This window comes from Drosophila kikkawai, chromosome 3L, assembly GCF_030179895.1.
Source record: "Drosophila kikkawai strain 14028-0561.14 chromosome 3L, DkikHiC1v2, whole genome shotgun sequence".
Taxonomy (NCBI): domain Eukaryota; kingdom Metazoa; phylum Arthropoda; class Insecta; order Diptera; family Drosophilidae; genus Drosophila; species Drosophila kikkawai.
In genome coordinates, this window is record NC_091730.1 from 22,122,947 (window position 1) to 22,137,030 (window position 14,084).

Sequence of the window (14,084 nt, forward strand, 5' to 3'; positions counted from 1 at the left end):
CCCTTAAAAACCCAAATTAAAACCAGGTATTTAGTTATTACATATTTTTCAATTTTATTAGTTATTATCATTATTATTTGTATTATGCATTACACACCTAACCGACTTAACGGACACATTTCTATCATTTTACATCAGCTAAATTCAGTTTCCATTCATATTTGCTTTCGTGAATCTGTGAATTATTACCATTATCCATCCGTATTACATGACAATCTCCTTTCCATTGTTTATAACTATAATTACTCATCGGACATTGTTGTCCATCATGTTGTTGTTGTTGTTTATTCAATGTTATCTCAAGCAACAATATAGGATCTGTGGCGGCGCATGCAACACGCCTACCCAGGCAAAGGCTGAAAAATTTTGTAAATCTTTCAATTTGATTGCCGCAGTTTGTATAAAAAGTTTTGTGGAAATTTACGTTCTTCTTGTTTTGTGGTTGGTTAAATGCCTCGCGTGCCGCCTGCGCCGCCAGATGCCCATTGCTGGATTTGCAGAATTCGCTTGGTATTATCATTCAATTTAATTTGTCGTTTATTTCTACACGTTATATGTCAAGTTTATATACAAAAAATTCATCAACTACGCTAAACAATTTCAGTTTTGCCTGTGAATTATAACAATATCATTTTAATTAATTATTTGCAATGATTTCGTTACGTTGAATGCAATTTCATACAATGATTGGGTTTGTTGTCCTCGTTTTAGTGTAAGCCTGGTTATCCTATATAAACTGATCTCTCTGTGTGTGGTGTGTGTGTCGCTGTGTAAATGTTCTTTACAAATACATAGATCTCAATACGAAATGCTAAACTTTGGTTTTATGCTACAGAATGTGCACACAATGGCCAACACAATATATATATATATATGCATATGCTATATGTACTATATCGATGAACGACAAACTAAAACTATAACAAAAATCAAATAAATTAAATAAAGTCTCCTCTCAATCGATGTCTCGTGTGAAGCTTAGATAGGTGAGTGTGTGTGAGAGTTGATTTGAGTGTGATATTTAGCATTTGAAACCCTGGAGATAGCAGTTATCCATATGGCTTGAGTCGGGCTATTGATTTGGGCTGCACGCGCAAGGAACAGCAGGTGTGGAGAGGAACTAAATGCGGGCCAACGCTGCAGGTTGTACATCAATAGAGATATATCTAGACTACATGGACAGTGCCCAATTGTGTGTGTGTGTGCTTGTTGTGCTTAAGTATACGAACAAAGTATAAGGTATAAACAATAATTTTGGCATAAACTTAAGTGTACTATAGACATTCATTGGTTCGTGAAATGCTGTCTCTTCTTTTGTGTGTTTTCAATGATTTGTACAAAATGCAATTTCGCAAATGAATTTTCATATTTCCATCTAGATTTCTGGACATGGAAGTAGAAGACGAGGCGTGGGCGCGATGCCACCTTATAAGTAAATGCCATCATTGGAGAGTTTCTCATTAGCAACAATTTGAAATACAATAATGTTTGATTCGGATTCGGATTGATTTAAATAATACTTGGCTTAGTTAGTAAGATAGTCGTCTCGTGTGTGTGTCTGTTTTTGTTTGTTTGTTTCGTGTGGAAAGTATCAGAAGAAGAAACTATTCAGCAGAGGGAGGAGGCTTAGATCAAAGAGTTGTCTAGTTTGTAGATTGGATTGGATTGTTTATACAAAAAAACCTAAGCACCGATTAAAGTAGCGTTTAAATTGTATAGCTGTATTCGATTTGAAATTCAATAGAGTTGCCATCAATTTCCTTCCTACTTGACTTCTTGGTATCATCATCATCTCGACATCAGTATCATCGTTATCATCGATCTCTCGACCCCGTAAGCTTACAAAACTAGTTAAATACTTTCTATTTTCATAGTACATACAGTTAGGTATATATATATATATAAATTATAAAATAGTTTTGCGTGTAAAATATAAAATTTAGTTCTTTCCGATTTTCGTGTTTCGTTTTCTTTCTTTTTTTCTGGTTTTTGTTGCTTGATTCAGAGAACTGTTAAGATACGCTTAAACACATACATATATACCATACATATAGAGTTCATGGGTGTGTGTGTGTGTGTGGTTGGTATGCCATTAAAAAGTCTTAAGAATTATAGTAAATATGCATATAAATGTATAATATATATGTATAACTTTATATACTATATATATATGTCGTACGTGTGTGTATGCGTGTGAGTGTGTAGGTGATGTGTGTGATTAGGCTCTGGACTCGGCTGCTTAGTCTTGCACCTCTCGGTACGGCACCTCGGACGTGACCGAGAACGACTCGAAGTAGTGGTTCAAGAACTCGAACGTCGGCCTCTTGTCGGGCACGGCATCCCAGCACTGGAGCAGCAGCTGGTAGATGTTGTCCGGGAAGTAGTGATTCGTCGGTTTCGGCATGCGGAAACCCCGTTCGATATTCTCGATCACCTCCCGACTGTGCATGCCCGGATAGGGCACTTGTCCGTACGTAAACAGCTCCATCAGCAGGATGCCATACGACCAGACGTCCGACTTGATCGAGAACTTGCCGTAGATGATCGCCTCGGGCGCCGTCCACTTGACCGGAAACCGTGAGCCCTGCTTGGGACAGTACTCGTCGTCGGCAATAACGCGCGCCAGTCCAAAATCACAAATCTTAGCCACATTGTTGTCGGCAATCAGTACGTTGCGTGCCGCCAGATCGCGATGGATGAGCAGCTTGGACTCTAGATACTCCATGCCGCTGGCCACCTGGGTGGCGATATAGATGAGATCCTCAAAGTGCAAGTACCGTCCGTCGCCCTCGCGTAAAAAGTCCAGCAGACTGCCCTTCGACATGTACTCCTGCACAATGTAGATGGGCTCCTCCTGTAAAAGAAGAATCATTAAAGAATTAATAAAGGTTGAGCCAATGGAATTTAATGCTTCACTAACCTGCGAGCAAACCGCATAGAGGGCAACCAGGCGATTGTGGCGGAACTTCTTCATGATGGCCGCCTCCTGAAGGAACGCAGCCGTCGACATGGTGCCCTCGCGTAGGGTCTTCACCGCCACATCGATGCTGTTGCGCCACTTGCCGTAGAAGACCTCGCCAAAGTTGCCGCGTCCCAGTTTGCGCAGCAGCTGAATTTCGGAGCGCGGTATCTCATACTTGTCGCGCAGCTCCGGGCCCAGGTCCCACATCTGGGGCTGGGGTTTGGGGCAGGGACGCGATAGTATGTGGCACAGGCCAAGAGCGTTTTCTGTGGCGATAAGAAAATTAATAAATGGATTTTTCCACTTCATTGTCTCCTCGCGTGGTGGGTATATACTTACTGCTATATGCCATGACCAGGGCCTGGAGCGAGGGGAAAGTCTGATTGGTGGCTATGTAGTAGCCACCATTATCCAGCGGCTTAATGCGATAGTGCTTCACGTGATATCCACGTCCATCTTCCCAATCCTTCACCGACAGCGAGTAGCCATCGGGATTGTGCTCCGAGGGTCGAACGAGGAAGGTGCCACGTGGATTTTCCTCGGCCAGCAGAAGTTTATCCGCCTCCTTGCGCAGCACGTTCTCAAAGAACCAGCTGGTTGGTGATAGATATTAGATGTTTATATTAATATTTCAATAAATAAATTAAATAAATGTGTTATATATAAAAGAGCTCAGCAGAGATTTGTGTTTCTGATTGAATTTATGAAGAAAATAGAGATTTTTTCAGGGATAGCAAATAAGAGTTATGGGTAAAATAAAAATTACTACCAAAAAATTATTACAAATTGAACTAAAAGGATGGACAAATTAGGTATACCAAAGAGTTGCAGTAAAATTTAAGTTTTTTACTTTTAAAAGCCATATAAATCATCACGAAACTCCACTGCTGTCTCTGTGAAAATCAAACACTTACTCCTCACTGTTGACGCTGCGCTCCTCGGCCACAAAGTTGAGCGGGATGAGGCCCTCCTGGCGGGTGCTCAGATTCACGACGCGCCACCAATCGGACTCGGTGTCGTCGATGACCTCCATGCGGTCGCCCTTCATGAAGCTCAGATCGGACTCATCGCGGGACTTGTAGTCGTAGAGGGCCACCACGACGCGCTTGGGCATCACTCCGGGAACGCCAGCTACAGCAAAGGCAGGGTGAAGAGGTGTCTAGTTAGTGGCAAAAATTTTCGTCTGGCTGGGCAAATTTGATTTGCGTCCTTAAATTGCAATTTATGGTGACAAATTGGGAAATTCACATTTTTTTTCTCCCAGATATTTTTTTTCCTATTTGCCTAACCAAATTGCCTTAAAACTTAATTAGAGTTTAATGAGTTCAAGTATGGCGGGGTGGAGATGCTTGCCAAATGCAAATTGGATGGCATACATAGCATACATTTTCGGGGAGAGCGCTGCCATAAACATAACAATTTCATTTCGTGTTTGGTAAGTGTGTCCCGTCGTTGCCAAGCCGCGATTTTTGGCACTGACTTGCATTTGGCTAATTGATTTAGCCCACAACGAGCGAGGCAACGCATAAATAAACTGCTGTCCAGCGGCTTGCCAGTTGCCTTGGCCGCTCTCTGCTCTGCCCTCCATTAGCTTTAACCCAACTGGCTTGGGGCTGGCCACGCCCCTTTTCATCAGGCTTTCGTGCTGACAAAGGCAGCACAAATCACTGGCCAAGCACTCAACCTCTTGATGGGTTTACACGACCTAAGCGGCTTTAGGGGCCTATATAAGCCCCTAGTACTGTGTAGCCGTCATGTCATGGATAGAAATGGCAGCAGCAGCAGTTAATCGGCTGCCGGCTGCGAGGTTTTGCATTCCCAGCTGGCGGTGACAGGTCACATCAAAATAATTCACAAGCCGTCCGCAGTCCACTTCAATGCTACTTGGAATGAAACGAATGGTGGCATTTATGCCATGGGAAAACTAGGGGATTGGTTCCCGCCTTTGTGGTTTCAAAGTTATGACTGCTAAAGGTTGCCGTTTAAAAAATAACCTTACGGAAGACTAATCTACACAGAAGATATATCTTTTCGTTTAAAAGTAGCTTTAAGAAACTTAAATAACATTTAGTTCTAAATAAAACCTTTCGTGAGCTAAGCTTACATTTCCCTTTAAATAGAAATAAATGTCCTTCCTGCAATTTGCTCGTGGCAAACATAGCACCCCTTTGCCAGCTTATTAAACTGTTACGCAGCTGCAACAACTCCTTACACAACTCCTTGGGGTCTCGTATATGCCAACACAATGTCGTGCCATATCGTATGCAATTTCCCCGCTAAGGTGGCATTAATCCAACACCACCTTGCCACTTTGATACCCTTTTCCGGGCCACGAGAACTGGTCAAGGTTAACGACTGTAGTCGTATTACCAGTGCAAATATGAGAATTGCGTTGCCACCGCCACCACCGTGCCTGGCAGCAAATGACTTGACTCCACCTCTGAACCTCCTGGGAGACAAACTCTAATTATGGCAGTAGGTGTACAGTACAGGTAGTTGCTGGGTTAGTTAGTTTGGGCGGGTTGCCTGGCGCTGGCGCCGTCATATTATGCAAACATAAGGCCAACCAGCGGGTAAAAGCCAATCTCTGCGGCGGGCAAAAAGTCAAATTGCTAATTAAAAGCTGAAATTATCACTCCTCCCGCGGCCCACGGGGATAACAGCCACCAGGTAATTACTAATGCATGATAATACGCATATATACAGGCAAACTTCGCCCACTTGAACTTCCTTAATTAAAATGTTGTGTGGCATAAATATAATTGACGTGGTTAACTTTTACCTAGTTAATTACGCTCCTTAATTAAAAAAGATGCACTTGGCTAGGGACATTTTCAATAATGCAAAAGATTTAAGAATGAATACGATTTTGTTCCATAGGAAAGTTATTCCAAGTTTAAAAGGTAATCCGATTATTATTATGACTAGAACCCAGCGTAGGGATTCAATTAAAATCAAATTAAATAATATATATATAAACACATAAATGAAATCAATACAAATCGAATAAACGAAATTTATTTTAAATCGTTTATAAAAGAAATCAATAGAAAAGAACAAAAAAGCTCAACGAAAATCAAATCAAATAACTTAAATCCATATTTATATGAATATATTTAATTCAGATCAAATTAAAAAAAAAATTATTAATAAAATCAAATTTAAAAAATCAATAATAAAATCAAATTAAAAAAAAAAAATCAATAATAAAATCAAATTTTAAAAAATCAAATTTAAAAAAATTAATAAAAAAAATCAAATTAAAAAATTAAATAAAATCAATAATAAAATAAAATCACAAATAAAATATAATTACATCAAACATGAAATAAAATCAAAACAAAAATAAATTTAAAATAAATTAAATAAAAATAAATTAATAATTTAAATCAAAAATAAAATCGAATCATAAAATAAAATTAAAAAAAAATCCGATCAAAAATTAAATCAAATTAAAAATAAAATAAAATAAAAAATCAAATGAAAAACAAAATAAAATCAAATCAAAAATAAATTAAATAAAAAGTAAATAAATTTAATAAAAAGTAAATGAATTTACTAAAAAGTAAATAAATTAAATAAAAAGTAAATAAATTAAATAAAAAGTAAATAAATAATTCAAATAAAAAACATAATTCATATAAATATAAATAAAATCAAAAGTCATATCAAATCAAAAATAAAATTTAATCAAAAATAAAATAAAATCACAAAAAAAAAAAAAAAAAAAAAAATTAAATTCAAAAAGCTAATCTCCCATTCAAACGATTATTTTCATGACCCGAAATGCTCCCTTTTAACCGAAATACGACTGTAATTACCTATGCATGATAACACTCATATTAAATTTGGTTTTTCGGTTCAGTTGTTTACCCAAAAAAATAAAATTAAATTAAAATAATAATAATAATAAATCGGAAAACTCACTTGGTGTGGTGCGTGGCCTGATGATATCCACGCCGCCCTTTCCGCCAATCTTCAGCGGACCCCGATGATTAGGATCGGGCGTATAGCGCGAGTCCAGCGACCCGCCATTGTTGTGCTTCTGGCCAAGAACGCCGCCCATGTTGCCGCCGGCGCCGCTGCTGTTGATGTGCGTCTGGCCAAAGGTGTAGTCGGATTTTTTGTAGCCTCCCGTGGGATAGGCCAGTGCCAATTCCTGATCCTGTCGCTTGCTGCAGCATTTGTTGCCCATGGCTTATGCGATGACCTCCTGGTGATGAGCGCGCGCTTGAGCCTTCTGGGTTTCGCTTGGGTTTCGTTTTGTGTTGAGCTTCCTATGGGTATTTAGTTTCCTTCTTTTTCAGCTTCAGTTGGGGCAACACATATTTGGCATATGACGAGTTGTTGTTGTTGTTGTTTTGCAAAAGTGTGTTCTTAACAATAATTAAAAAGTTGCTGTAGCCAAGAGTGTGTGTATGTGTGTGGGTGTTGTATCGTTTCAGTTTAAACTATCAGTCGAGTTGGCTTATGCTTTGTTCTATTTGTGGGCCCCTGCCTTAAGTTTGCATCAAAAGCTGCAGTTGGAGGGCATTTGCACTAGTTCATCTATCAACTGCTATCTCTCCGTTGGCCGAGCTGCAAAAACGCATTTCGTGTGGGTAAGTATAAAAAGTGGCCAATGTTGCATTCACAGCTGCAACTGCTGCTCCTTGATTGGATTGATCCTTGCGGTCTGTGTCCTGCCAGCAATTCCAGCCAGCGACCGTCTGCACATTGCTGGGCAATCCTCGTTGTCGTCCACGTCGTCGTCGTCAGTCACCTGTGAGCCGAAGCTAAAAGTAAACAGAACAGCAACCGTAATTAGTTAGTGTGTTAATAAATATTCATTAAATAAGCATTTGGCCAGACAAAGGACCCTGTCAGTCACTGACCCCCGTGTGTCCACTCAGCCGGAGCAACCGCACAAGTTGCCTTTTGCCAATTGTCCGGCTCCCGGCGCATCCATCCTCTGTGGGGCTCGGTAAACGTTTTTGGCACATTATTACACTTGAGTTGCCCGGAGGAAGCTCCTCGTCTCCCATAACTACAGCTCAGGAGGGTTCATCAGCCCTTTGGGATTAGAGATGCCAAGCGATTTGAATATCATATTACATATTGCATAACACGTCCGCTTTAATTGGCCAAAATTGTTTGGTTTAATTAAATTTGCATGAAACTAGTTATTTTTCAATCCGTAATAAGTAGATTGATTATGTTTCGAAATGCCCATGAAATTAAATATTAAATCAGCAATTGTTATGCCTAGGAGAATGTAGACTGTAATCAGTTTTAATTACTCAAAATAACTACCTGCTGATGGAGGATTATTGAAAGCAACACAATAGGTTAAGCTTACATTTAAATTTATTTTAAAATTTAAAGCATATTAAACCATAATCCTTTGACTTAATACTTGATCTTCTGGCATATTCCTTATATATTCAACTCAATTAAAAGTCGTAAAAGCTATCACTGTTTAAGCATATTAAACCATAATCCTTTGACTTAATACTTGATCTTTTGTCATATTCCTTATATATTCAACTCAATTAAAAGTCGTAAAAGCTATCACTGTTTCTGCAACTCATCACTCTCGGTGGCCGGCGGACACAAGTGGCACACAACCTTTCGACGAATGCCACAGAAACCACAAAACAGCAAATGCAACATCAGTTGCTGCCACAACTGCAGCAGAAGCCTCACCATTCAGCCAGTGGAGGCGACCGTTTGAAAGGTTGCCAGCTGGGCAGGCTCAGTGTCTCTCTCTCGTCCGTGGCCATTGTCTATTGACTCAAGCCCGGCAGGCATCTGTTTATTGTTCAATTGGATAATTATGGTCTCCAAAGCGAAGTTGAGGACTTCGAGGAGGGGATGAAATTGGAGTGGTTGCAGGGGTTACTGCAGGGGCGTGTTGTGAGGCCAAGGTTGAACCACTCTGCAGCAGCATGTCTCTCTGCCGCTCTTTACTCTCCCCTGGCACACTATGGATGGCTGCTGCAGTTTCCAATTTTAATTGTTATTGTTGCGCATTTTGTTGGCTCTGTGTGTGTGTGTGTGCGCAGCTGGCATGAAATTGTCGCTCCGCTGGCAGTTGCCCGGATGCCAGGATGTCAGAATGCCAGGATGCATTTGTGGCATTAGCTAATATCCTGCCATTGTCCTGGTCCGGCTCTGGCATGGCATGCCGTCAATTATTAAAGCCATGTTTGGTCCGAGACTCAAGTGAGATTAGGTGCCTTAAATATTTAGCAAACAAGAGTACACTCTTGAATATTTGTGGTACATTTTAGTAGTCCCAATTCTTAATTATTTTCTCTTGTAGAATAATCCTATTCAAGGTTTCTTTTAGTGCATCCAGCAGGAGCAATAAAATGCGAACCGAAACGACATCGGTGGAAAGTGTTGCTGACTTGACAGCGAAGGAGCACACAGTGCCAACGCGATGCCTGCTGCCTCCGTGTGGAAATTGTGCCAGGACATTTGAACTGTCTGAGTTTCGTCGGCGCGACGTCTGCATTTATTGTCCCCACAGCTTGATAAACACAGAACGTGTAGCGCTTTAAAGTCCCCCCAAACAACAGCAACAACCATAAAAGTTTGAATGGATTTGCGTTCGTTTGCCCATAAAAAGTCAAAGTTTGTTTTTCGTCGAGTTCATGAACCCATTCGGCCAGCAAAATTAGCAACAACAGAGTCACTGAAAAAGTTCCACGGGGGTCAAGCAACCTTTATTTTGGGGTCGCAGCTACGAGGAACGAGAGTAGCCAGCATTGAGGCTGCAATAATGTTGGGAAATTCTATACAATTATATTCGCAGCTTTATGAGATGTACTTTAAAAGTCACTGACTGACTGGATTAGGTTATACTATATATATGTATTATGCGCTTAACACAAAGAGAGCAACAGTTGAGGGCCCGGCGATAGGATAAAGTGATAAGCAGATGAGTAGATAAAATGTAATATAATAAACTGCTTTTCAAGATGACTCATTGTATCTTAAACAATAAAGATGGGTAACTAGATAGCTTAATTAGTCACGAAAATAACTACTAACTAGTTGGAAAGCCTGTTTACTTGCTTGATCATTTTGTTTTACACTGGACTACTCCATATAGCCAAACAATTTAATGAATTATTAATTATTTATTTTTAAGAACGTTTTATTGTCATTCTTTAAAATATCTAGGAAATTACCGTCTTTACAGATACAATATCAAATGTTTTGAAATCCCTGCTTATCTAAAATCTCCAATTACTTTGGATTTTAAGATTTATAATGATCTAAGATCTTGAGTGATCTCAAATCTCTGGTGATATAAGTTCTGTGATGATTTAATACCTCTAGAAATGTAAAATCTCTAATTTTTAAAGAGCCCAATGATCTCAAATGTCTATTAAATATAAAAATATCACGAGATTTAAAATCTCCCATCTACATTTTAGATTTGTGGTGGTTTTAAATCTCCAGAGATTTGAAATCTCTAAATTATTAAAATCAACTAAAGGTAATAGTACGCAGCATTTTTAAAATGTTAAGAACACCATCCAAAGTGAAAGTTTTCATGGTAAATGATATAAGTTTTTATACCGTTTTCAAGTTATTTGAAATCCCAAGAGATTGTTTTACTTTTTCGGAAGTTTTTATGCAAGAATGTGTACTTGTACAGCCTAAATATAAATATTTCCCAAAACGAACACTTTTTTTGGTTAAAATTTCACCCATTCGTATTCATTATTTTCGGTTAAGAGTTTATAGACATGATATGAAATCCCACACACTCCCACACACTCGTTGAATATTATTCCCATTTCGATACATTTTATTCCCAGGACGACAGGTGGCGCATTGTCTGCCTATAGAGACCTTGCCGCAGACATGAGCGATTTATAACCCCAACACACACACCAACCGAACTCTCACATCCATATCAAAAGCTCAATGCAAATGGGTGATTGGGGATTGCTGGTAAAAGGGTAGTAGGGGGTGCAAAGTTGGAATCGAAAAAAATAGGTACATATATGTACATTTACGAATGTGTACGATATATCATAGTTGATGGGTTGATGGCCAGTAAACGAGAAGCAGTGAAATTCTCGGTTTTCCATCGCTGACAAGCGATACGGTGTGCGAGTGAGTGTGTGTGTCTCTGTGACATGAAAATGTAATTTTCTAGTTTACTTTTTGGGGGAAAAACGGGTCATGTGTTGTGGGCTGACTATGGTGATGGTGTCGTTGTTGTTGTTGCACACAAGCAATGAATTTCCATTGTTGAAGTTGACAAAACTAAATGAATACTTAATTGGATATTGCGGCTTTGAATGCGCCCGAAAGACGACAACACGAATGTGAAAATATGGCATTTATGATTCGAGTGTATAAGTGTGTCAAGATGGGAATTGGATATAAAATGTCCATAAATCCAGATGTTGGAATATTATTATAGATTTAGAAGGTTTAGAAGGCAGAGTAAGTGCAGATTATAAATGCTAAAACTATCTCAACTTTTAAAGGTTGTTTAATGGATTTGAAAGTAAGTGGGTCAGTTTTGTGGTTGCCAAAATGTTTGAAGGGTTCCCCCATTATTTTAGTAATTTAAAATGTAAAACCATCTTTATAACTCCATCATATTATATACATTTTATTTAATACATAACAAAACTAATAGTCTAGAAAAGTTATAAATTTAATCATTTCCAAGTCGTACTTCTTTCTTTCTTCCGGTTTCCCCCAAGCACATCCCCACAAACCATTTGAACTACATTTTTGTCAAATTAACAATGTGCCCAAGCAACAAAAAAAAAAAAATCAAATATATAGTTGCGCCAATGTCTTCTTCTGTCTAATAAAATCAAATATTATGCAAAAGAATTTGATTCCCCCCCCGGGGGGGGGGGGGGGGGGGGGCAGGAACCGACCGCATGTCAGGCCAAATCCTCGAGGACATAAAGGCATTAACTGTAAATGCCGTAATGCCGTCATTTCCCGATGACAGGCCCCACAAACGCAGAGACACACGCCGAAATAGAGGACTTGATATGAAAATGTAGAACGTCTTCGGGTGGTTTCTGGGTTGCAAAATGGAAATGGCAATGGTTCTGTTTCGCCCACATTTTTTTTATTGCGCTCCATTATTATTATACTGGGTTTGCCGCAGCCTGACTGCCTTCGTCCTGCGTCCTGCCTCGTTCCTCGTCCTTCGTCAGCTGTAGCCACATTGTTGCCTACTTAAAAAGTCAATTTGTGTGACGTCCTCGTAGTCATCCTGTTGCCGTGTGGATGCCGGGCTTCTTTGCCACCTCATACCTCCCCCCCAGTTTTCCACCCCCAATTTTCCTCTTTTGTCTTATCTGTGCGTTCAACCCAGTGTCACAGTCGTTCACCTTTAAACGTCACGTGCTATCGATTAGTCCCACAAAAAGAATTACACAAATAAACCAAAAAGAGAGACCTAATTAAGTGACCCGACTATGAGATACCCGGTACTAAAGGAAATTGTCTCGCATACCTAAAAAGTATTTTTTAAATGGAAAAAATACTGGAAATAAAAATAATATTTTCAAGTAAGTGATTTAAAACAACTCTTCCATTAATGACAACAATTTAAACTATTTTTATTTTAATAAAAAGTCTAAGAAATCAAGACAAACTTTGTAAATCCCTATATAATACCATCTAGGACTCTTTTCCAAAGGTTTATACACTGGATATACCCCATCATTCTCCCCAAGTCCTGGGCAAAAAGAGCACACGGACATCTGTTGGTGCGGAAATATTGTGCCAATGAAATTTCCTTCGGCTAAGTAATGAAGAACACAATAAATTGTCGATTTATTCATCCCTCGATGGCAGCTTCTTGGTGGTCCATCCATAAAGATTAAATAAAACATTCCCCAGCTGACGGTGACGTGACATCAAAATTGAATTTGTTGCATAAAACATTGCATTTCACCCGTCCTTTGAAGCTTTAATATTAAATGAGGCCTTACTTTAGAGCGAGTGCAATAAATAAATGAAGGCATAAATATATCAAACTTGGTTATTCGCACGTTCTGTAAAGTTGTTCTCGACGGCAAAATAAATATAAATATCAATTTTTATACACACATCCGAATATCGATAGAGTCATAAATAATGCATCAAGGGGAAAAGTTCACAAAAGAAAAAATAAAAGCAATTTGTGTTATTCAAAAAAATATTGACTTTCCGATATAACTGCAAATACATACATTTATTAAATACAACGCAAATGAAATTGTTAATCAGACAAGTGGAAGTTTTTGTAACCAATTACGAATTGAATGCAATTTAATACAAAAGGCTTATCATTAATAACAACGAAATTCAGGAAGAGCAAAAAATAACATCACTTAATTCCATTTAAATATTCCGTTGTATCACGGAGATGATCAATTTACAGGAAATGACTTCTTGGAAGTCAGAATCAATTTAACTTTGTCCGCTGATACCCAAATTAAGTAAAAGTTAATGAACGGACAAATAAATTAAGCTAATTTATTCCACCAGCAAAAGGGAAGTTGACAGCCCAGATATAAGGGACCAATCAATTTATTTATGCAAGTATCTATTACCAACTCCCCGGAACACTTGGCGCGGAACAGATCTCTTGGACAGATTCTATTTACGAGGGTCTGGACACGGGCACAGTTACGATTCTCTGCCTCTGCCTCTGAGACCATTAAACAAATGAACTGAAAGCAATAATCATAATAAGCCAGGGTAATGGAATCTCCCCTACGAAATGTGCACTAAGAGAAATATATATGGTATCTAGATATTTCAGAAAAATTTGTTAAAATAAGTATAAAAAATATTAATCATATTTGACAATAAGCGGTTCATTTTAGAGTTTTATCTACATTTTTTTAGGACATCTTTCTTAAATTTTTAACATCATTCCCTTTAGGTTCTTCTATTCATTTTTATGACACCTACTTTATGGCACCTATATTATATTATCTGTTGTCATTTTAATGTTCTGTGAAAATATCTACATTTACAATTGATAATTCTATTTTCTTCAGTGTAGATGTATTAATATGGTTTTGTATATATTGACCGACTTCAGGGCCAGTCTGGCAAGTTCATGTGACAAAAATCAATCAGATGGCGTGAGCAG

The 14,084-nt window shown here is 38.6% G+C and overlaps 1 protein-coding gene across 3 annotated transcripts in view; it reads right to left on the minus strand.

Moving 5' to 3' along the window:
• Nucleotides 1-29: 29 nt before the first annotated feature.
• LOC108078746 (Tyrosine-protein kinase Src64B) overlaps nucleotides 30-14,084 on the minus strand; it is a 41,023-nt gene continuing 26,968 nt past the window's right edge. For all 3 annotated transcript variants that reach the window (XM_070285166.1, XM_017172770.3, XM_070285165.1), the window contains 5 exons: nucleotides 6,890-7,737; nucleotides 3,877-4,093; nucleotides 3,302-3,555; nucleotides 2,921-3,228; nucleotides 30-2,854 (listed from right to left, as the gene is read on the minus strand). In XM_070285166.1, the coding sequence (XP_070141267.1) occupies nucleotides 2,240-2,854; nucleotides 2,921-3,228; nucleotides 3,302-3,555; nucleotides 3,877-4,093; nucleotides 6,890-7,157 (1,662 nt within the window). In that variant the 5' untranslated portion in view covers nucleotides 7,158-7,737 and the 3' untranslated portion in view covers nucleotides 30-2,239. The remainder of the gene's footprint in view (nucleotides 2,855-2,920; nucleotides 3,229-3,301; nucleotides 3,556-3,876; nucleotides 4,094-6,889; nucleotides 7,738-14,084) is intronic.